Source organism: Lissotriton helveticus, chromosome 11 (assembly GCF_964261635.1).
Source record: "Lissotriton helveticus chromosome 11, aLisHel1.1, whole genome shotgun sequence".
In the NCBI taxonomy this organism is placed as follows: domain Eukaryota; kingdom Metazoa; phylum Chordata; class Amphibia; order Caudata; family Salamandridae; genus Lissotriton; species Lissotriton helveticus.
The window spans coordinates 538,993,132-539,013,695 of NC_136072.1; the positions used below are offsets into that span (position 1 = coordinate 538,993,132).

Sequence of the window (20,564 nt, forward strand, 5' to 3'; positions counted from 1 at the left end):
AGTGACATATGACGTCACGGGTCACCAAAATCATGCCACATTTGCATGGCAATGGATTACACATCCTTCGGTTGTAAAGTTTGCCACAGCAGGCACTCCCCATGATAACAGCCATGGGACACCAATGTCCCCAGAGAAAGTGAACACCAAAAGCATACAGAAGGATAGCATGCTGTACTGTAACAAGCCTAGACAAAACCAAGCATAGGAATTATGCAATCAGCAGCTATTAAGACTGTGAGCACATACGCTGTATCTGGCAGCTTGGCAGTGCCAAGACAGACAGTAGCACATAGGGCTCCCACTGTCCATGGGTACCAAGGGAGGCAGTTCCACAGGCAGCTATCAGTGTTCTTCCAGGAAAGGAAAGTGCCCACCGCACTGAACATACAGAGGTTCTGGCACATGCTGTGAACAAAGTGGTGCATGAAGACATTATTCTCCATTTTAGGACCAATATAGGCTGCACTGTAGGGATATATTTTCCAAAGGGCTTGTTGAATAATTTATTTGTGGGACATGGAAAGTGGCCAAGGTTTCATTGTTTGTCCTGCCTTCTGCAGTTTTTTGTTGCTCCCTTTGATACTCTGTGGGCGGTGGGTTTGAGCGTTCTCCTCGCTGCGCCTCCCCTTTATCACCCCATGTCATCTCAGCAGCTAAGCTGTCCTGGCTGATTCTTCGTTTCCTATTTTCTCGCCCCTTTTTGTATGTCTCTTTCTTTTCATCTCTGTGTGTGGCTCACCTTGCCTTCTCATCGCCCGGGGCTTCGATGCTGGCAGGTGGAGGACGGGCTTGGTGCTCTGAGGTCTGAACTCCTGGATAGCCGAAAGGGGGCACAAATAGTGAAGCTAGCCAGCCTAAGAAGTGCGCAGCAGTGAACCCCTCCAGAACAGGGCTCTCTAGAGGTAACACTACCTTTCTACTTCTTGCTTTCTCCTAATTCTGCATACTGAGTTCTTGAATAACTCTCCTTCTTTTGTATTAGCTGCATCGACACATCTGAGTCCTGTGTGTGGGCCAAATCCTGGCCAACCAATGACACGGAGAGGGTAGTAACTGGCCCTCCTTCCCCAGATTCACCAGTGCTTCCAGTCCTAGCTAGCAAGTGGCACTAAATGAGCAGTACTTGCCTCTCCCTCCCTATGGCTGTGACTGCTTGTTTATTATTTATTTTGTGTACATTGGAGCATAACTCAACTTAGGAATCATTCAAATAAATTGGTAACCTGTCCTTATTGATTAATTTGACTTGAAAGAGGTGCAACGGTGATAGGGTGATCAGGGAGCTGTATAAGTCAAGGTACATGAAGAGACTGGAGAGAGATCAGAGAATATGGCAGCAGTGCTGCGTAGTATTGCAATTGCTTTGTATGCCCCCCTCAGACGTTTTCATTCATTTCATGTGTAGGAGTCATGTTCAGTATCAATGTGATAACAAAGTACAAAATGATGACCTTTACAAAGCAGCTCATTTTGCATCTAATATATTGATTTTTTTTTGTTTGAATGTTTTTATTAAAATTTGTAACATTTTGCAGTGTTTGATACAAAGTTGCATGGATGCAGCAAGCAGGATTAAACACAACAGTAATCGGTCTGGTGCATATACCACTTGTTATACATGTTATTTAGGTCTAGGTAATTGAAGAATGTAATAAGACATGTATATCTGGTAATTGTTTGTTTTGGCATCCGTACACAACAATAGGTCAGTGCTGCAGTCAGTGGCAACGCATATGTCCCATGAGCTAAATAAACTTAAGTGAAACATACCACACTGAAACCACATAGTACAGGCACTTGATAAGGGCTATGCTAGCCAATATGCGCATCCCCAGCCAGGTAGTGTTGGTTGTACGCCCATAACATGTAATGTTTCGAGTAATTGATACACTAGGACCTATGCAGTGCAGAACATTGCGTGCGCTCTCCAGTGTCAGGGCTTAGCTATCCTATTGGGATATCCCTGTTCATGTAATCGTGCCAGCTGTTTCTCGATCAGATAATACCCTCTCGCTTCTGAGGATCCTGAAGTATCGGTGCGACACAATGCGCCCCGGCGGTCTCTACATATAGCCCAGTGAGGAGTAATTTCTGGTGCAACTGTCAACATCCCAATCTGGGAATGTTCGGACTAATCCAAACTCAAGAAATAAGAATCGAACAAAATGCTAATCAAAACAGGGCAAGGGGCAACTGCGTGTGCGTGTGGGGTGCGTGTTTTTTCTAATTGTTACATAAACAGTTCAGTGTGAGCGCGGGCCGCTAACCCTAGGGGGGTCAGGGGGGAGGGAGGGGAGAGGAAGGGGGGGAAGGCGAAGGAGCTCTAGTGATGCAGCAACATCCAATATCGCGTGTCTGTCACCCTGTGACCGTGACAAAGTGCCATCCGCCGCTGTCGGAAGGGCGTGGGCGTGTCATCTGGGCGGGTCTCTTGCGTCAATCCTATCCCGGGGGTCTGGGGAGTGATGGAGGATGTGTGCCTAAGTAATGCCTCGCTGTATACACACCTGATGGAAGGCGGCCAGGATATCACCCCAGGTCTGGGCTATGGGGTATTTGCGAAGGCCTGCAGTCTTCTCCCTCTGTAAAGCGACGCTTTCTGCTTTCGCCCAGTTATCAAATGACGTGCGCCAGTGTATGGCCTGCGTAGGTTCTCCATTTTTCCAGCGTTTGGTAAGGAGTCTTTTTGCAGTTATGAGCCCAAGGTCCCAGAATCTAGCTGAGACCCTCGACAGCTTCGTCCTTCTGTATAGGCCCAATAAACAGGCTTCCCATGTGTGTGGCAATCCACCTCCCGCTCCCAACGCCAGTGCAGTTGAGACCTCCGTCCAGTAACCTTGCAAAGTTGCATCTAATATATTGATATACGTGCACAATTAAGGTAGAATACTTAATTTCCCTTAATATTGAATTGCAGCTTGGAATGTATAAATATCCGAGCAACCAGATAAGAAAATCTTGAACTGACAGACTCTGCTTCCTAATGTAGAGTTTCAAGCCACAATCCAGAGGGATCGTGTGATCCAGCGGTTGAGCAGCTGCTTTGCTACAGGGGGATATTAAACTAATTTACACTGTCACTACTTTGTGCATAGAACTTTTTTTGTTGTTAAGAAAAACGTAGAAATTCAGTATGAATAAGTATATAACTTACAAGGTAACGTTCAGGCTCCTTTTCTGTCTCATGCGATATGGTTCTTGTAAAAGAGTGTGTGCCACAGCTTTTGACTCTTCAGCTCGACTTCATATAAATAAAATATTTTTTCAAAATGTATAGTTAAAGAAACTTTAAAGTTAGACATTTTGAAAAACCAAGGTCATGGTGCTCATTATTACAGTGCAAGAGAACCTTAACTCAGCACCTGGTCTGGGGTTTGAGATTAGGCAGGTCTTGAAAGTGCTCGGTACCAGCAGTCATAACAAAAACACTGACATTAATAAGTCCCTACCCGGCCTACATTCATGCCCATAACTTTACATGCAAATACTCAGATCTATTTATTTTCTTGACAGTGAGTGGTAGGGTAATCCAAGTCAGCTTTACAGTCCCTATTTACGTTTCATACGTTTAACTTCGTGCTGCACGGTATGTGAGTTGTGTATAGCACATACTGCGAACTGACTTGGCTCTATGTGTCTAAGTGAGTTCAGGGTGTGGTTGCGAGTTCCTTATGAGGTACAATTTAAAGCGCAGTAGTTTAGGCTGAAGGCATTGCAAGTTTCTCACAGTGCTTGTCGATGGGTCATAAAGATATTCAGGATCCAGTCTCATGCTGTCTTGACCACAGTGCAGAGCGATGGTCCTATATGTGCCATTACCGTTCCTCACGTCCTGCCTTCCCTGTCATAGTCCTTGCAGCTTGAAGGTTATCCCACCCCAAGAGGTAGTCAATAAAATGAATACCATTTAGTCTTTTTTATGTTACTTTCCCTGTCTCCTCTCCAAAATAGTTCCTACTTTTTGGAGTCAGGTCTGTTTTTTTACTGTCTCGAACATGGCAGGTGAATTAGGCATCTATGTCCACTTCAAAGGTTAGATAAGCCGGATTTATTTTAAATTTAAATCTCAGCCCTGCCACAGTGTGTGAACACATAGCACAGCTCTGCCAGCAGCTCACTTTAATGCTGTAGCAGCAAGCGGGCCAATATGGCCGGCATTCATGCCATTCGGAGACCATGCTAAGTTAATTTAAGATGTGCAGTGGGTTGCAATCCTTGGTTTATAAACTAATTCCTGCCAAACAGGGGCTTTTACTGTCTAATTAATTAATCAGTCAATTAGTGAAATTGGAAAGTTTGCAGTAATAGTTAAAGCCTTTCTCAGCAGGCTTTACTTGTGATCTGCTGCCATAATGGAGGGATGCAGGGAAACGAGCAGACACTGAAGGGAGGTGCTAGTAAACTTGTCTCCTGATGATTTGCATCTAATAATTGCCAAGGCTGTATGTTCAGCTCTACAAAAGCTGTCAAAGAATGCTGGGGCAGACCAGCCCAATGTGGAAGCTAATGATACAGAGAAACACAGGAAAACTGGTGCAAGGTGCCTAGCTGGCTGAAGTGATAACCCACATCAGAGAATGTTTGGAGATTCAGCCTCTAGAACAATGGATGTACCCTAATGACCTATTCCGGTCCTGTGCACCAAGCAATTTGGCTATTTTGAATTTACTTGATACAGCAAATATCGTTCTTAAAGCGTAGTATGAAATAGATAAGATATAACTTCCCAGATTGAGTGAAAAAAGATTTACATTGGAAAACTACAGATCTCAATTCCCCCAGTTGCTTGTTCACTAGTTGTCATCACTACTAACTACTGAAAAACCCCCTCCATTTGAGCCAATTGATAAGAACGAAGAGGGAACATCGAAGAGGGGTTATTCTGCAACCGACTTTGCTTTCAGAACTGGTACTTATGTAGTCAATGCAACAAAAAAACTTTCAGACTTAATATCAGGTTTTGCTAACAGATAGCACATACTTTGCTTACCAGCATGGAGCTGACGATGTGATTCCTTTCAGATATTACCTTTGACAGTTTAGGTGCGGTAGCTTCCTCATAAAGTGCAATTACATCTGGAAGGAGAAACAATTGGGTAAGACCATGGAACCTGGAAATAGAACACCTCTCTTTCAATGTACAGAAATTATTTGGCCCTGAGTTAGAAGTCCTGGTCAAAAGGTTGGATAAGGATAATACATTTTTACAGTTTTTAAGCAGCAAACCCAAAAACCAAGTTCTGATAGATACATCTGCCGTGTGGATTCCTCACCTTGTGAATACCCCTTGCGTCAGCAACATTCGGAAATTCTTTTTTCGTAGCCTCGCGCCGACGTGGACTCCTGACGTCATAGAGACACGACCTCGCTCGCGACTCCGCTGACGTCACCGACGCCTATAATAGGCCCACGCCGGCATGATGACATCAGTTCCCTTTTTTCCGCGTCGTCGACGCTAACGGTTTCGGGATACTCTGTAGCCTTAGTACAGTGTTACTTTATTTCCTCGATTCTCCATTCTCGGATATTTGTGTTCTATTGTCATGTCGACAAAGAAGACCGGGTTTAAGCCTTGCAGAGAATGTGGGAAGATGATGTCCGTTACGGACCCTCACCAGGACTGCATCTGGTGTTTAAGTTCGGATCATGACGTCGATGGATGTTCATCGTGTCAAAAGATGAATCCGAAGGCTCTCCGTGAAAGAGAATCCAAGCTTCTTGTGGCCAGGATTAAGGCGAGTAAGGTGAAAAGATCATCGAAGCACTCGAAGAAGTCGAGGTCGAGATCCAGGTCGAGGTCTCGGGAGGCGTCGGCTTCGAAGTCTTCGTCCGGTCACACCTCTGGTTCTCACAAGAAGCACAAGAAAAGGAGGCATGGTTCCCATCATCATTCTAGATCGAAGTCTCCCAAGAGGATGAGGTCGAAGGTGATTCCTCTTCAGGTGTCGGATCGAGAAGGTGAGGCTTCGCCTTCGGAGTCGGTGGTCCAGTCTCCGATTCCAGTTGCGGATCCGTCCCCGGCTCCATCTCCGGCTCCGGAGGACACAGTTGGGGTTCCTGTTGAGGAGGAGGTTTCGAATCCTGTTGAGGAGACAGATTCGAACGTGCCACAAGGTCGACCTGAGCATCCACCATTCCCGGCTCCAGGTCAGGACCCCTCTGCGTTTTTAAACGCGATGTATGGTGTCTTCTCGAGGTCGTGGTACCCCTCTGGAGCACCTTCGGGTCCCATGGGTCCAATGGCTTTCAATTTGGGTGTTCCACACTCATATGCTCCGGCACCCTTCATGCCGTATATGCCGGCTCCGACTCCGTTGTGGCAGTACCAAGCTCCACCGAGGTCGACGTCGGCTCGGCCGAAGTCGACGACTCCGGTCCCGGCGTCACCGGCTCCTTTGGATTCTATGGGGCGGCCTTCCAAGCCCTCGGATTCGGTTCCGAAGTCGACTCCGGCGCCGTCGAATTCGGCTTTGGATTCGACCGCACTTCGAGTGAAGATGAGATCTCGTAGAGAAGCTCAACGACTTCTGGATGAACAGAGCGTTGATGAATCATCTTCTGAAGTGGAGGAAGGTGAGCTGGAGGGGAGTTGTTTTGAAGACCTGGCGGATGCTAGTGGTCTCGAGTTTTCTCCAGAGTGGTCGTTGCCTTCAGGATCTGATGCTCCCTCCAGGGATGTTCAACCTTATCATGCTGTCATGAAGAAGGCAGCAGGACTTTTGGGTTTGATTTTGCCTTCTGTCGAGTTTAAGTCGAACTTGTTAACAGAGGTCCTCCATTCTCCAAGCTCGTCGGTGGAACCTTTGCTACCATTTAATGACGCTTTAAAGGATCCCATCATGGAGGTTTGGAAGAAGCCCTTTTCTGCTCCTGCAGTTTCGAAAAGTGTGGCAAGGAGGTATAGAGTGGCTCCTGAGGATCCTGCTTTCTTATCTTCTCATCCTTCCCCTGAGAGTTTGGTAATTCAGGCCGCTTGCTCTAAAAAGTCTGTTGGGGCTTTTCCGCAAGTACCTGCCGACAAAGAGGCCAAGAAGCAGGATCAAGTGGCGAAAAAGGTTTTTTCTTCGGCCAGTATGGCTTTGAAGTCTTCTAACGCCATTTGCCTTATCGGAAGATACATTCATGCTCTTATGGACTCTATGCGTTCATTGGTCCCTAAGGTTCCTGAGGAAAGTAGAAAAGACTTTGAAGAAGCTTTGTCTGACTCTCAGGCAGCGGCTCGTCAGGTCATCCAAAGTGGACTTGATACTACGGATTCTGTGGCAAGGATCATGGGCACGGCGGTTGCCACGAGGCGTTCAGCCTGGTTAAAGTCTTCTGATTTTTCAACTGATGTGCAGTCTGCATTGTTGGATTTGCCCTTCGATGGTGTGGGGCTTTTTGGAAAGAAAGCAGACACGGCCTTGGAAAGATTCAAGGACAGCAGGGCAACTGCTAGGTCTCTTGGCCTTCAGGTCAGGGGCGCAACGACTAGGAAATTTAGAGGATTTGGCCGCTCTTCCTTTCGGTCGTATAGACAAGGCCAGCAGCAGCAGCAACAGCAGCAGCAGCAGAATACCTTATATAGGTCTTACAGAGGAAAGCAGAGGGCACGTCCTCGAGGGCGTCAAGCCTCCTCCTCCTCCACCTCTTCCAACCCCCCAGCCACAGAAAAGCAGCCCTAGATCCGCCATTCAGGATCATGTAGGCCCAGTGGGGGGTCGGCTTACCCACTTTCTATGAGATTGGGAATCGGTTACATCAGATCTTTGGGTTCTCAATCTCGTAGAAAATGGGTATGCCCTTCCCTTTCGGGAATTCCCTCCCAATTACCCTCCTTGCCAGGGGTAATGCTCAGAGGAACATCTGTTACTCCTTCAGGAGGAAGTCCAAACTCTATTGAGAAAAGGTGCGATAGAGGTGGTCCCAGAGCAGGAAAGGGGTCAGGGATGCTACTCCCGGTATTTCCTGATTCCCAAGAAGGATGGCAGGCTTCGTCCAATCCTAGATCTCAGGATCTTGAATTTTTATCTGAAGCAGGAGAAATTCAAGACGCTCACCCTTGCTCAGGTTCTTCAGGCTCTGCTGGAAGAAGACTGGATGGTGTCGCTCGACTTGCAGGATGCGTATTTTCATATTCTGATCCTGAAGTCGCACAGGAGGTATCTCCGTTTTACGGTGGGGTCGCAGCACTACCAGTTTGCGGTCCTTCCGTTTGGACTTACTACTGCACCTCGAGTTTTCACCAAGGTGATGGCAGTGGTGGCGGCGCATCTCAGAAGATCGGGGATTCCTGTATTCCCGTATCTGGACGACTGGCTGATCAAAGCGGAGTCGTCAGAGAGAGTGCTTCATCATCTGCAGGAGACAACACTGTTGTTGTTCAGGTTGGGTTTTTCGATAAACGTACCCAAGTCTCACCTGGTGCCCTCCCAGCGCAACCTGTTCATAGGTGCTGTACTGGACACGACTGTATGTCGTGCATTCCCTCCCCCTCAAGGGATTCGCGACATACAGGAGATGATTCCTTTATTCTTCAATGGAGCGGTTGTTCCAGTCCTGAAGGTCCTCCGCCTGCTCGGTCTGATGGCTTCTTGCATTCTGTTGGTCAGTCATGCACGCTGGCACATGAGGGCACTCCAGTGGTGCCTCCGCAGGCAGTGGTATCAACACAACGGAGATCTCAGGGAGTCGGTGAGGATCTCCAGAGAAGCTGCAGCGGATCTGTCTTGGTGGGGCGTGGAAGGCAATCTGTCTCAAGGAAAGCCTTTTCATCTGCCTCCATCAGTGGCCTCAGTGATAACGGATGTATCCACTCTCGGGTGGGGTGCTCATCTGGGGGATCTGGAGGTCAAAGGTCTTTGGTCTCCAGAGGAAAGGTTGCACCCAAGGCCTTCCTTCCTTCCCTTCGCGGTCGGTCAGTCCAAGTCCTGACGGACAACACGACTGCGATGTGGTACATCAACAAGCAGGGAGGAGTGGGGTCGCAGTGTCTCTGCAGAGAGGCTCTGCGTCTCTGGTCCTGGGTTCAGGACCATCAGATTTGTCTGATGGCAAATCATCTGGCCGGGGTGTTGAACGTTCGTGCAGACAGTCTCAGTCGGCAGTTCTCTGCCGACCACGAGTGGAGGCTTCACCCGGGGGTGGTTCACGACATCTTTCAGATGTGGGGGACTCCTCGGGTGGACCTGTTCGCCACTCGCGAGAATGCTCACTGCCTGTCATTCTGCAGTCTCCAGTATCCGATGCAAGGAGCTTTGGGGGATGCGTTTCAGTTGAGTTGGAGAGGTCAACTCCTTTACGCGTTTCCTCCCATACCCTTGATTCCTCGGGTTCTGAGGAAGATTCGGCAAGACAGGGCCCAAGTCATATTGGTCGCCCCGGATTGGCCAAGAAGGGTGTGGCATACAGATCTTCTCCACCTCTCCTCTCACCCGCCGCTCCGTCTCCCTCACAGGGCAGACCTCCTCTCTCAGATGGAGGGGCAGGTTCTACACCCCCACCTCCAGACATTGCACCTTCATGCCTGGAGATTGAGCGGGGCAACCTGATTTCCTTTTCCCTCCCATCTGACGTTGTGGATGTCATCTTGTCAGCCAGGCGTGACTCCACTAAGTCCATCTATTCTTATAGATGGGCGAAATTTGTCTCGTGGTGTGGGGAAAGGTCTATCGATCCTTTGAAGGCCCATTTGTCTCACGTTCTCCAGTTTGCCCTTTCTCTGGCTCAGCAGGGTCTTGCTGTTGCCACGGTGAAAGGTTATCTTTCTGCGCTGTCAGCTTTTCTCTGTTTGCCTGACCAGCCTTCTCTTTTTAAGTCACCTGTGGTTTTAAGGTTTTTAAAGGCACTTATAAATATGTTTCCTCCTGTCCCTTTTATTGTGCCTCAGTGGGACTTGAATCTGGTCTTGACCTTTTTGATGGGTGCTCCTTTCGAGCCTCTCCACAAATGTCCCTTGAGGCTTCTTACCCTTAAAACAGTCTTCCTCGTTGCGATAACCTCGGCAAGGAGGGTAAGTGAGCTTCAAGCTCTTTGTCACAAGCCCCCTTTCTTGTCCATACATGCTGATCGAATGGTTCTGAGGACCAGGGCTGCTTTTCTGCCTAAGGTGGTAACTCCCTTCCACCTAGGGCAGTCCATTACTTTACCTTCCTTCTATCCTCCCCCTCACCCTTCTAAGGAGGAAGAGAGACTGCACCGTCTGGACCCTAAGAGGGCGGTGTCCTTTTACTTGGACAGATCCAAGGACTTTCGTTTGGAAGACCAGCTCTTCGTTGGATTTGCTGGCTGCAAGAAAGGAAGAGCGGTCCATAAGAGAACTTTGTCGAGATGGATCGTCCTCTGCATAAAGATCTGCTACTCTTTGGCCGGTAAGGAACCACCAGAGGGTATAAGGGCTCATTCTACTAGAGCTAAGTCTTCTACCTCAGCATTGGCCAGAGGTGTGCCTGTAGAAGATATTTGTAGAGCGGCGACTTGGTCTTCCCTCCACACTTTCGCGAAGCATTACTGCTTAGACTCCGAAGTGAGGAGGGACGGTCAGTTTGCTCGCTCTGTCCTTCAGGATTTCCTGGTCTAGAAGAGTGGACACCCTCCTCCGGAGTGGGGACTGCTGTGGGACTCTATTCACAAGGTGAGGAATCCACACGGCAGATGTATCTATCAGAAGAACAAGTTACTTACCTTCAGTAACGCTTTTTCTGGTAGATACTATATCTGCCTGTGGATTCCTCACTGACCCACCCGCCTCCCCGTTGTCCACTCTTCTATGCCGGAGTTACTGTAATGTAATGTATATATATTTTGTTGTCAAGGAAATGTTCCTATTGCTTTCCTGCTTTTGCTTAACACTGTGTGTTTTGCCTTGATTATTGTGTACTATGTATACTTGTATATTTCTACTGTCATTGGTCCGTCCGTGTGCCTCGATGGCACGGAAAAAAGGGCGGAACTGATGTCATCACGCCGGCGTGGGCCTATTATAGGCGTCGGTGACGTCAGCGGAGTCGCGAGCGAGGTCGTGTCTCTATGACGTCAGGAGTCCACGTCGGCGCGAGGCTACGAAAAAAGAATTTCCGAATGTTGCTGACGCAAGGGGTATTCACAAAGTGAGGAATCCACAGGCAGATATAGTATCTACCAGAAAAAGCGTTACCGAAGGTAAGTAACTTGTTCATCTTTCTTATTTTTAGAAGGCTAGCTGTTCTAGAAGCTTCATAGTTGGACCAGTGATTTAGGGGGGGGTGGTCCAACAGAAAAGTCTGGACCTTCAACATTTACCTTGCCTTGTCAACCACCCAAGGCATAACTATGCCCAAAAATACTCTCTTCTGGTAGGAGGTCATCTATTATGGTTTGCAGAGCTTTGGAAGAAGCTGCAGGATCAATGAGCAATAGGGGTAGTGTCAGAGGGGAAATAGCCTATACATTGTGGCACGCACCAAGCTGTGCCTTAACAATGCGGCCCGAACTAAGAATGTGTCTTTACAACGCATTCCTTTACCAGGCAAATCATTAAATCATTACATTGACTTGCATGAGGAAAGCATCGCTGTACTGATATTGGACTTTAAGTCCCAACACTTTCCCTACTGTAGAGCAGACTGAAGTTGGAATAGTAAATGATACTATTCCAAACTTCAGCGATTTCCAAAAGGCAAGCCGTAATGACTTACGTGGTAAAGAAATGAGTTGTTAATACGCATTCGTTGGTAAATGGTTGTGTGGTTCCGACATACAACCGTGTCAGAGGTATATGTGAAGGAGATCAATTAAACACCTCCACAAACATTGTTTTGTTCATCTCTACTACCAATGATTCATGAAGTACAAATCCTGAAAGAGAAGAAAGAGAAAAAGACCAAAGAGAAAAAGTTATGTACTCCATGCTTTTTGCAGTGTAAAAAGAACAGGAGTAACAAGGTCGATAATAGATCTGAAAGGAATGAATTTATTGTTGCCCCAGTATTGGAACTTTCATAGATTCCCATGCTTTTGTATCATTCCCCGTCGTCGGAATGGGAGTCTCGGTAACAAAATAACATAGTAGTAGGTACAAAAGAAAAAGCTCTATGCCTCATTCCCTTTTGTAGCATATCCGCCTCTTTTTGTAAAAGAGACCAAACTTAGGCATCAGCCAATCAGAAGAGCCTCACCCCATAGAACCCTCCTGAAGGAACCTCAGAGCCTCAGATTTTCTACGGCACGTTGTGCTTAGGGAGTCTCCTTTGAGCTCTGCTCGATCTCTACTCTTTCAGAAGTTTTTCTTCAGGTTTTCTCTTCAAAATTGTTAGCTGTCCCTTCCAGGATGTCTGATAAGGAAAAGAAGAAGGCCCTTTTCAAGCCATGTTCCACCTGTGGCAAGAAAATATTATTTGTTGAGGATAAGCATAAAGATTGCATCTACTGCCTCTATCCTGATCATCAGGCTGCGGACTGCAAGATCTGCCGCATCTTTTCAACCAAGACCCTCCGGGATCGTGAGGGTAGACTTCTTACATGGCTTCAGAAGTTGAAGGCCAGAAAAGACACAGTCTCCAGTGACAGTGAGGACTCTTCATCAGCGTCATCAACTAGAAGGTCAGTCAAAAGGGGTAGGGGTTCCCCTTCTCCTTCTGTGGAGCATCCTTCTAAGGCCTCAAAAAAGACCCCCAGTGAGTCTGAGAGCCAAGGTCCAGTCGAATCTCCTCTACATGGTGAAAAGGAGAGGGTAGGACCATCTACGCCTTCTTCGGATACGAAGACTGATCCAGCCTTCAAAAAACCCTCTTCTCAGTCTTCTGGAAAATCTGACAGAAGTTCCACGTCGTCGACGATGAAGAAATTGTCGACGAAGACTCCGTCGACGAAGGAATTGAAGCCTAAGCTCAAAATGTTACCGTCGGCGGGCTCGTCCACGGGACCATCGACGCCGACGGGATCGTCGACGAGGAGGGAGTCGTCAATGGCAGTTATAGCATCGACGACGAAGATTTCGACGATGGCAGCGACGTCGATGAAGATGTCGACGACGACAGCGACGTAGACGAGGATGTCGACGACGAAGTGTTCGTCGGCGGTGGTGACGACGACGGTGTCGACAACATTGACGACGACGGCAGGAGCGTCAACGGTCTCATCGTCGACGGCATCGACGACGCCCATCTCGTCGTCGAGTGTTCTTTCGTCAACGACGCCTATTCCGTCGACGAAGCCACCGACGGCAGTATTATCAGCTCCAGTGTCGACGGGATCGTCGACGATTTTATCTACGGAGAAAAGGATTACGATTTCTATGACCAGGATGACACCGGACTTGACATCTCCTAGGAGAGTTACCCCCTTACCTCCAGCTCTACTTTTGGAGGAGGATGACGATGAATCAGAGGATGCCGATCAGGACTCATATGGCTATGCAAACAGTCCATCCCAGCTTCTGGTTAAATGCCAAGAAACCGATTCTGACGGAGAGTACAACCAGGAATGTGGTTATCATCATCATTCTGCCCAGCCACAACAGTACTCGAGGCAAGACATGGAGTCTGTACCATCATCTTTCTTGCAGGACCTTCACAATATGCTGCAAGATTACAAGTCTAGATGTTAGCAACCTGCTACTGTTCCAATTGCGCAAGCCATGACTGTCCCTGAGGCTCCAGCTATGGCTGCTCCCGAATTGCAGGCCCAGGTGTCATCTCAGCCACAGACACCGGTTAGGCAGGAGCCTTCGATACCTTTGGACACCCATGATGATTCCTTGGATGAGGATCAAAATTTTGATGACAGGACGGATCAAGGTACAGAATGGGATGAATATGTCATCCCAGGCACAGTATTTCCATCTCCGGATCCGGTGGACTACCCGCCAGCGGATATAGGGGGGTTTCATAAACTAATGGAGAGGGCGGCGGGCAGATTCAAGCTATCAATGCCTTCGATTGCCACCGAATGTTTCTTATATGATTTTAAAGAACCTTATAAGAAGACAACAAGATCTATCCCTATTGTCCAGCATCTTTGGGATGAAGGCCTTAAGGCAATAAAGAATCCAGCGGCGGTGGTCCCTGTGCTACCGCGCCTCGACAAAAAATACAAAGCGCCTGAGGATGGTCCGGCGTCTTTGACAGGACACCCAAGACCGGACTCGGTAATTTCCCAAGCGGCACAAAGGAAGTCACGTAACCCCTCAGCTCCTTTGACAACTCCTCCAGATAAAGAGGGCAGGAGATTGGACAACGCCGGGAAGAGGTTCTCTTCGATGGCGAGTCTTCTAGTGCGGGCAGCAAATGCCTTGGCGATATTGGGCAGATACGATCTCCAACTATGGTGTGATGTTTCGCCATACTTGGATCAACTTCCTCCAGAGTCAAAGACGGAAGCTAAAAAGGTTTTGCAAGAAGCGGAGGCGACATCAATGGAAATCATAGACTGTGCCATGGACATTGCCACGACGGCTTTTCGTTCTTTGCCTGGGGCAGCAGTCCTTCGTCGCCAGGGATGGCTTAAGGCGACTTGGTTTAGATCCGAAATCCAGAATAAGATCCTGGATCTACCTTTTGATGGAGAGGCATTATTTGGAAAATTGATCGATGACACTCTCCAAGAAATTAAAAAGGATACTGTGACTGCTAAGTCTTTGGGTATGCTTCGGTACCGTAAAGCTCCTTTTAGAGGTTCTAGAGTCAAAAGCACCACCTACAGAGGCTCTTATCAGCAGCAAAGGTATTCATCATAAGGCTCAGGTTCGCAACAGTACCGCCAACCTTATCAGCAAAGGCAGGGCCAGGCCTCGAATTTCTCAAGACCTAATAACAGAGGGAGGCAGGCTCCCCAAGGGCGTGATACGTCCAAGAGACAATAGCGGCCTCCTGGCTCTTCCTACTGTACCCACCTCCGCAAAATCATCAGTAGGAGGCAGGGTGTCACAATACCTTCAAAATTGGTCCAAGATAACAGCAGACCAATGGGTGCTAAACATCATTCGAAAGGGCCATACTTTCGAATTCACGCAAATCCCACCATCCAAGCCCCCTGCTGCCATTCCATCGAAACATCTGCGTCTTATACGGCTCGGAGTTCATCAAATACTCCTGAAGGGTGATATAGAGCTGGTCCCCTCCACCCAAAGTGGAGAAGGATTCTATTCCAGGTTCTTCCTGGTAAGGAAGACGCTAGAGAAATGGCGCCCCATTTTAGATCTCAGAGAGCTCAACACCTATCTCATTTCCCTGTCTTTCCGGATAGTCTCTCTTCAAGACATTCTACGTCTCATCAATCCAGGGGATTTCATGGCCACGCTCGATTTCAAAGATGCGTACTTTCATGTGCCGATTCACCCAGCACACAGAAGGTTTCTACGATTTACAGTAGCCAAGAGCCACTTTCAATTCAGGGTTTTACCCTTTGGTCTTTGCTCAGGCCCGAGGATCTTCACAAAGGTGCTGGCACTAGTAGCAGCGTTTCTAAGGAGGAATCACTTTCAGGTCTTCCCTTACCTGGACGATTGGTTGCTGAAGGCTCCGTCCAGGGAGGCAGCGAGGGAAGCGGTTGAAGCATGTACAAACCTGTTTCAGAACTTAGGTCTCACTTTAAACAAAGAAAAGTCATCTCTGGTTCCGTCCAGGACAGCCCGCTTCCTGGGAGCCATCTTGGACTCGAATCTCAAGAAAGCTTTCCCAACCTTGGAGAGGCAGGAAAACTGCAGACCATGGCGCTAGACTTACAAAAAATAAGGTGTCTTTCAGTACGCCGCTACAAATCTCTTCTGGGGGTAATTTCTTCATGCATTCCTCTAATTCCACACTGCAGATTGAGGATGCGTCCTCTTCAGGAGCAACTGGACAACCAATGGAAACAAATTCACGGGTCATTCGACGACAGAGTGACCATCACCTCGGCAATGAAAAAAGCAGCCTTGTGGTGGACAAAACAGGAAAACTTGTCCCAAGGTCTATCCTTCGTAAGCGATCCGTCTCCTCAGGTGGTGACGATGGATGCGTTGTTGGATGGTTGGGGAGCAGTACTGCAGGACCTGCAGGTCAGTGGACATTGGTCTCCTCAGAACCGTCGGCTCCACATCAATCTCTTGGAGCTCAGAGCAATCAAACTGGCTCTTCAAGCATTTCTCCCTCGCCTGAGACTTTCAAAGGTTCTCATCCGGACGGACAACACCACGGCCATGCATTACGTAAACAAAGAAGGGGGAACCAGGTCTCGCCCGTTGTCTCAGGAAGCTCAAGAAATCTGGGAATGGGCGATCCTTCTTGGGATGTCACTACAGGCAGAACACCTGCCAGGGATTTTAAACGAGAATGCCGACAAACTAAGCAGATTATCCTCGATCAGTCACGAGTGGGAACTGAACCAGCGGGTTCTGGACTAGGTCTTTCAACAGTGGGGAACACCAGCAATAGATCTATTTGCCACATCGACCAACAAGAAATGCCGGTCTTATGCAAGCAGGCTTCACCACCGAGGATCATTGGGGAATGCACTTTCGATAGCCTGGTCAAGGACATTTGTCTACACCTTTCCCCCCATTCCACTGATCCCAAGACTTATCAGGAAGATCAAGATAGAACCATGCAAGATGATCTTGATAGCCCCTGCTTGGCCGAGACAGTTCTGGTTCACGGAACTCCATCTGTTGTCGCTGGCTCCTCCTCTTCCCTTGCGAACCGTTCCAGACCTTCTCACAATGTCCGAAAGGCAAATTTGGCATCCGGATCCAGAGTCATTACACCTGACAGCATGGCTCCTGAGCAGCGAGAATTTATGAATCTTCCCATCTCTTATGAAAGAAAAGAAGTTCTCTCTCAGACTAGAGCCCCTTCCACAAACAAGACTTACAGTCTCAAATGGAAAAGATTTTGCATTTGGTGCAGTGAAGAGGGTGTTGACCCTTTCTCTTCAGAACCTCATCAACTTCTACCTTATCTCTTGTCCTTGGTTAAGACGGGCCTGGCCCATTCATCCATAAAAATTCATTTGGCAGCGATTTCTAGGTACAGACGTTCTGAGTCTGGCCCTTCTCTTTGGTCTTCGAGGATAGTGAAACAGTTTCTCAAAGGATTGTTCAATGTCTATCCCCGGTGAGGCCTCCGCCTCCAACTTGGCAATTAAATTTGGTCCTCACACAGCTCATGAAGGGCCTGTTTGAACCAATACATCGTTTAGACATGAAATTTCTTTCATGGAAATTGGCTCTCCTTCTTGCCCTCACATCAGCAAGACGCATTGGGGAGTTGCAGGCTCTCACAATCCAAGAGCCGTTTCTCCAATTCAATAGGAATACACTAATCTTGAGAACTAACCCGAAGTTCATACCCAAGGTACCCTCGGACTTCCACTTAAATGCGCCGGTTATTCTTAAAGCTTTCTTTCCTCACCCTACTACACCAGCGGAGAGGTCACTGCATTCTCTGGATGTACAGCGGTGCTTAAAATTCTATTTAGATCGCACCAAGGGATTCCGTAAATCCTCCCAATTGTTTGTTGCTTTTGGTGGTCCTTGCAAAGGCCTTCCCCTATGAAAACAGGGTATTGCGAGGTGGATTACAAGTGCCATTCTGCATTGCCATACTGCAGCCGGTAAGCCACTGACCAGCAGAGTTAGAGCGCATTCCACAAGATCAGTGGCTTCTTCAACAGCTCTCTTCGCGGGAGTGCACATCAAAGACATTTGCAGAGCTGCGACTTGGAGCAGCGTGCACACCTTTACAAAGCATTACTGCTTAGAATCCTTGCAACAAGAGGACACAGCTGTGGGCCAGGCAGTCCTGAGGAACATCCTCCACTAATTGGTGAGCTTTCCTTCCTACCCCACCTTCCTTTATTCTACACATTTTGTATCCTCACGTATTGTTGGCTATTGCAATGTATATTTATGCCACAAAATGTGTTTTTTTATTGCTTACTGCTTGCTACTCTGATACAAAAGCATGGGAATCTATGAATTTGCAGTTCTTCTATTTGCCCTATCAGTGGCATCAAGAGCCTTGACAAAGGAACTAGCGCCAATAATTGCTTATCTACAGTGTAGGATATTCAAATATTTCCGTACTCGGATGCAGTGCTTAATTTGTAAAAGAATATGTGCCAGTTCCCAAAGTTTTGTTCAGAAGCCTGTGGCCGGCAGTATTGCAGGTCTGGATACTGAATGCAAAGGATGCATAGTCTTGATTTCATCTTAGGCTCATTAATCCACCACCAGACACTTTCTTCCTCTTTTTCTCACTCTTTTTGGTACTTTTTCATCCCTGCTTTCTCATTTTGTCTTTCTGTATTTCTCTTCCTCCTTATTTCCCCCTTTTGTGCTTTTCTCTCTCTTACTCTGGATCTAAGTGTGATGCCGATAAATAAGTGCTAGTCCACAAATATAAGTGCCAGTGGGCCCCACCTGCAACTATCAGCTCAAATTAAGCACTTCTTGATGACTGGCTAATTTGTGATCATTTTATCAAGGCCAAACAACCAGTGTGCAAAGTACTTCAAGAGTTAGGATTTCTTCTTAACAGGAAACAATCCTAGTTTCAGCCAGTGCAGGATTGTTTGTTCAAAGGGCTTGTTTCTTACCAGTTTCAAGAGGGTCTTTCTTCCCAAAGAGAGGATGATCACTCTGCAGAATCAGCTCCAGTCTCTATTGAGCAAGAACTTTGTCTTGGTGGAGCAGCTTCTTCGAGCCCACGGTTACGTCTGCAGTGACAACATTAGTCCCATGGGCCAGATGCACCTAAAGCCATTAGTACAGCATCTGTTTAAATTCTGGGTTCCAGCCAGCCAAGATATTACATCCTCAATGCCTCTGTCAGAAGCCTAGAGGGGAAAATTGGCCTTGTGACAAGGATCGTTTGCACAAAGACGTTCCTCTAGTATCCCAGAATCCAACATTAATAACTATAGATGTCAATACACTAGGTAGGGGCAGTACCGTAACCTCAAAATTCTAGGGCAAGTGGTCCCAAAGAAACACTGGTTCTAATCAAACAGGCAAGAGCTGTCTGCAATACTCCTAGCCTTAAAGAAATTTCCCCCTCTAACCCAGAGTAAATCTTTGTTAAACCAGACAATCACACTGCCAAATGTTTCATAAGCCAGCAAGCGGGGACAGGGCGAGTACACCTAGCCCAGAAGGCACAAGAAATCTGGATATGGGCAGAGACGCATCTGTTAGTTCTGAGAGAACCAGGATAACATAATGTAGTGGCAGACCATCGAGTAGTCGATTCCCATCTTCAGTGGATCTGTGCTGCATCCAAATGCATTCAGAACACTAACAGATACCTTGGACGATGCCCTTGATAGATAGCTTTTCATCAAGGGACAACACATTACTTTCAGGCGTCTGAACGAGAACTCCACGTGTGGAAGCTTGGGCAGTGGATGCATGGCGATCAGATGGCTTAAGGGTTGGCTTTATATATTCCCTCCAATTTCCCTCTTCCAGTTGGTTCTCAATAAGATTCGGAATGGGAGGACTCAAGTACAGCTGATTGCACCTTTCTGGCTAAATAGAGTGTGGTTCCCACTACTAGCACGTTTATCACTGGAAACACAGACTCCTCTCCCCGTCAACCCCAACACTTTCAGGTGGCTGAAGTTACCTTACCACTTCATTCTGCATCTCGGGCTAACAGCATGGAAATTGAGAGGCTAGCCTTTGTAAATCTCAGAGGTTCAGGTCGAGGGGCTGCATATATTCAGGGAAATAGCCTTCCTACAATTAGGGCATCTGATTCAGGACACTGGAGGGCATTCCTCTACCTAGTGTACTACAGAGGTTTGCAGCCAGCATCCTGTCACCCGTGCCAAATTCTGATATTCCTGAGGAATTAATTCTTCAAGGATCTTTTTGAAGCTACATTACAAACTCAGTGGGCAGCCAATAAATGAATGATGCAGTCCTTTAGCCTCTACTGAAGAACTGGCTTCTAGACTACTGAAGAGTTTAATTTTAAGTCTGCCTGAAACTCATATCGCATTGCCATATTAGGATTAGATTTTAGTTTTACCGGCCCTTAAGGTTCATCCATTTGAACCTCTAGATACTGCATACTGTTAAATTTCCTTTTTGATGTATACTGTTTTTTTTGTTAGTGATATAATCAGCTAGAAAATTAGTAGCATTATGATCCTTAATTACCGATGATCCCTAATTTAGACAATTTCCAGATAGAAGAATCCTCAGAAGTGGTTCAGATTTCATTCCCAAGATAAATTTGTGTTTTCATTTAGAACAAGAGATTGCTGTGCAGTGTTTTCCTGATCCTCAGAATGAGAGTCTTTCACAAACAGGTTATTAAAGAAACTATACAGTTCTATATTAAAAGAATAGAATCCTTTAGATCTTACCGGTCACTGTTAGTGACATTTGGAGCAGCTGGTAAGGGGAAAAAATCAACAACTAGGATCACGAGGGATTAAAACTGCTATTCTCCAGTATTAGGGTGTCTTTCATAGATTCACATGCTTGAATATTCCCCGTCGTCGGAGTGGGAGTCCCACGGTAAATAAAATAGCAATAACATACTAATAATATGTATATGTAACACATAACAGATGAAAAACATATTAGAAAACAGGCAGTAAATGCCTAGACATAATTC

The 20,564-nt window shown here is 47.1% G+C and overlaps 1 protein-coding gene across 4 annotated transcripts in view; it reads left to right on the top strand.

Moving 5' to 3' along the window:
• Positions 1-20,564, top strand: part of ANK1 (ankyrin 1) — a 1,318,767-nt gene that overhangs the window by 1,233,264 nt on the left and 64,939 nt on the right. For 3 of the 4 annotated variants that reach the window (XM_078666236.1, XM_078666234.1, XM_078666237.1), the window contains one exon: positions 780-905. The exons of the other annotated variant lie outside the window; for it this stretch is intronic. In XM_078666236.1, coding sequence (XP_078522362.1) covers positions 780-878 — 99 coding nt within the window. In that variant the 3' untranslated portion in view covers positions 879-905. The remainder of the gene's footprint in view (positions 1-779; positions 906-20,564) is intronic. 4 annotated transcript variants of the gene reach the window in all.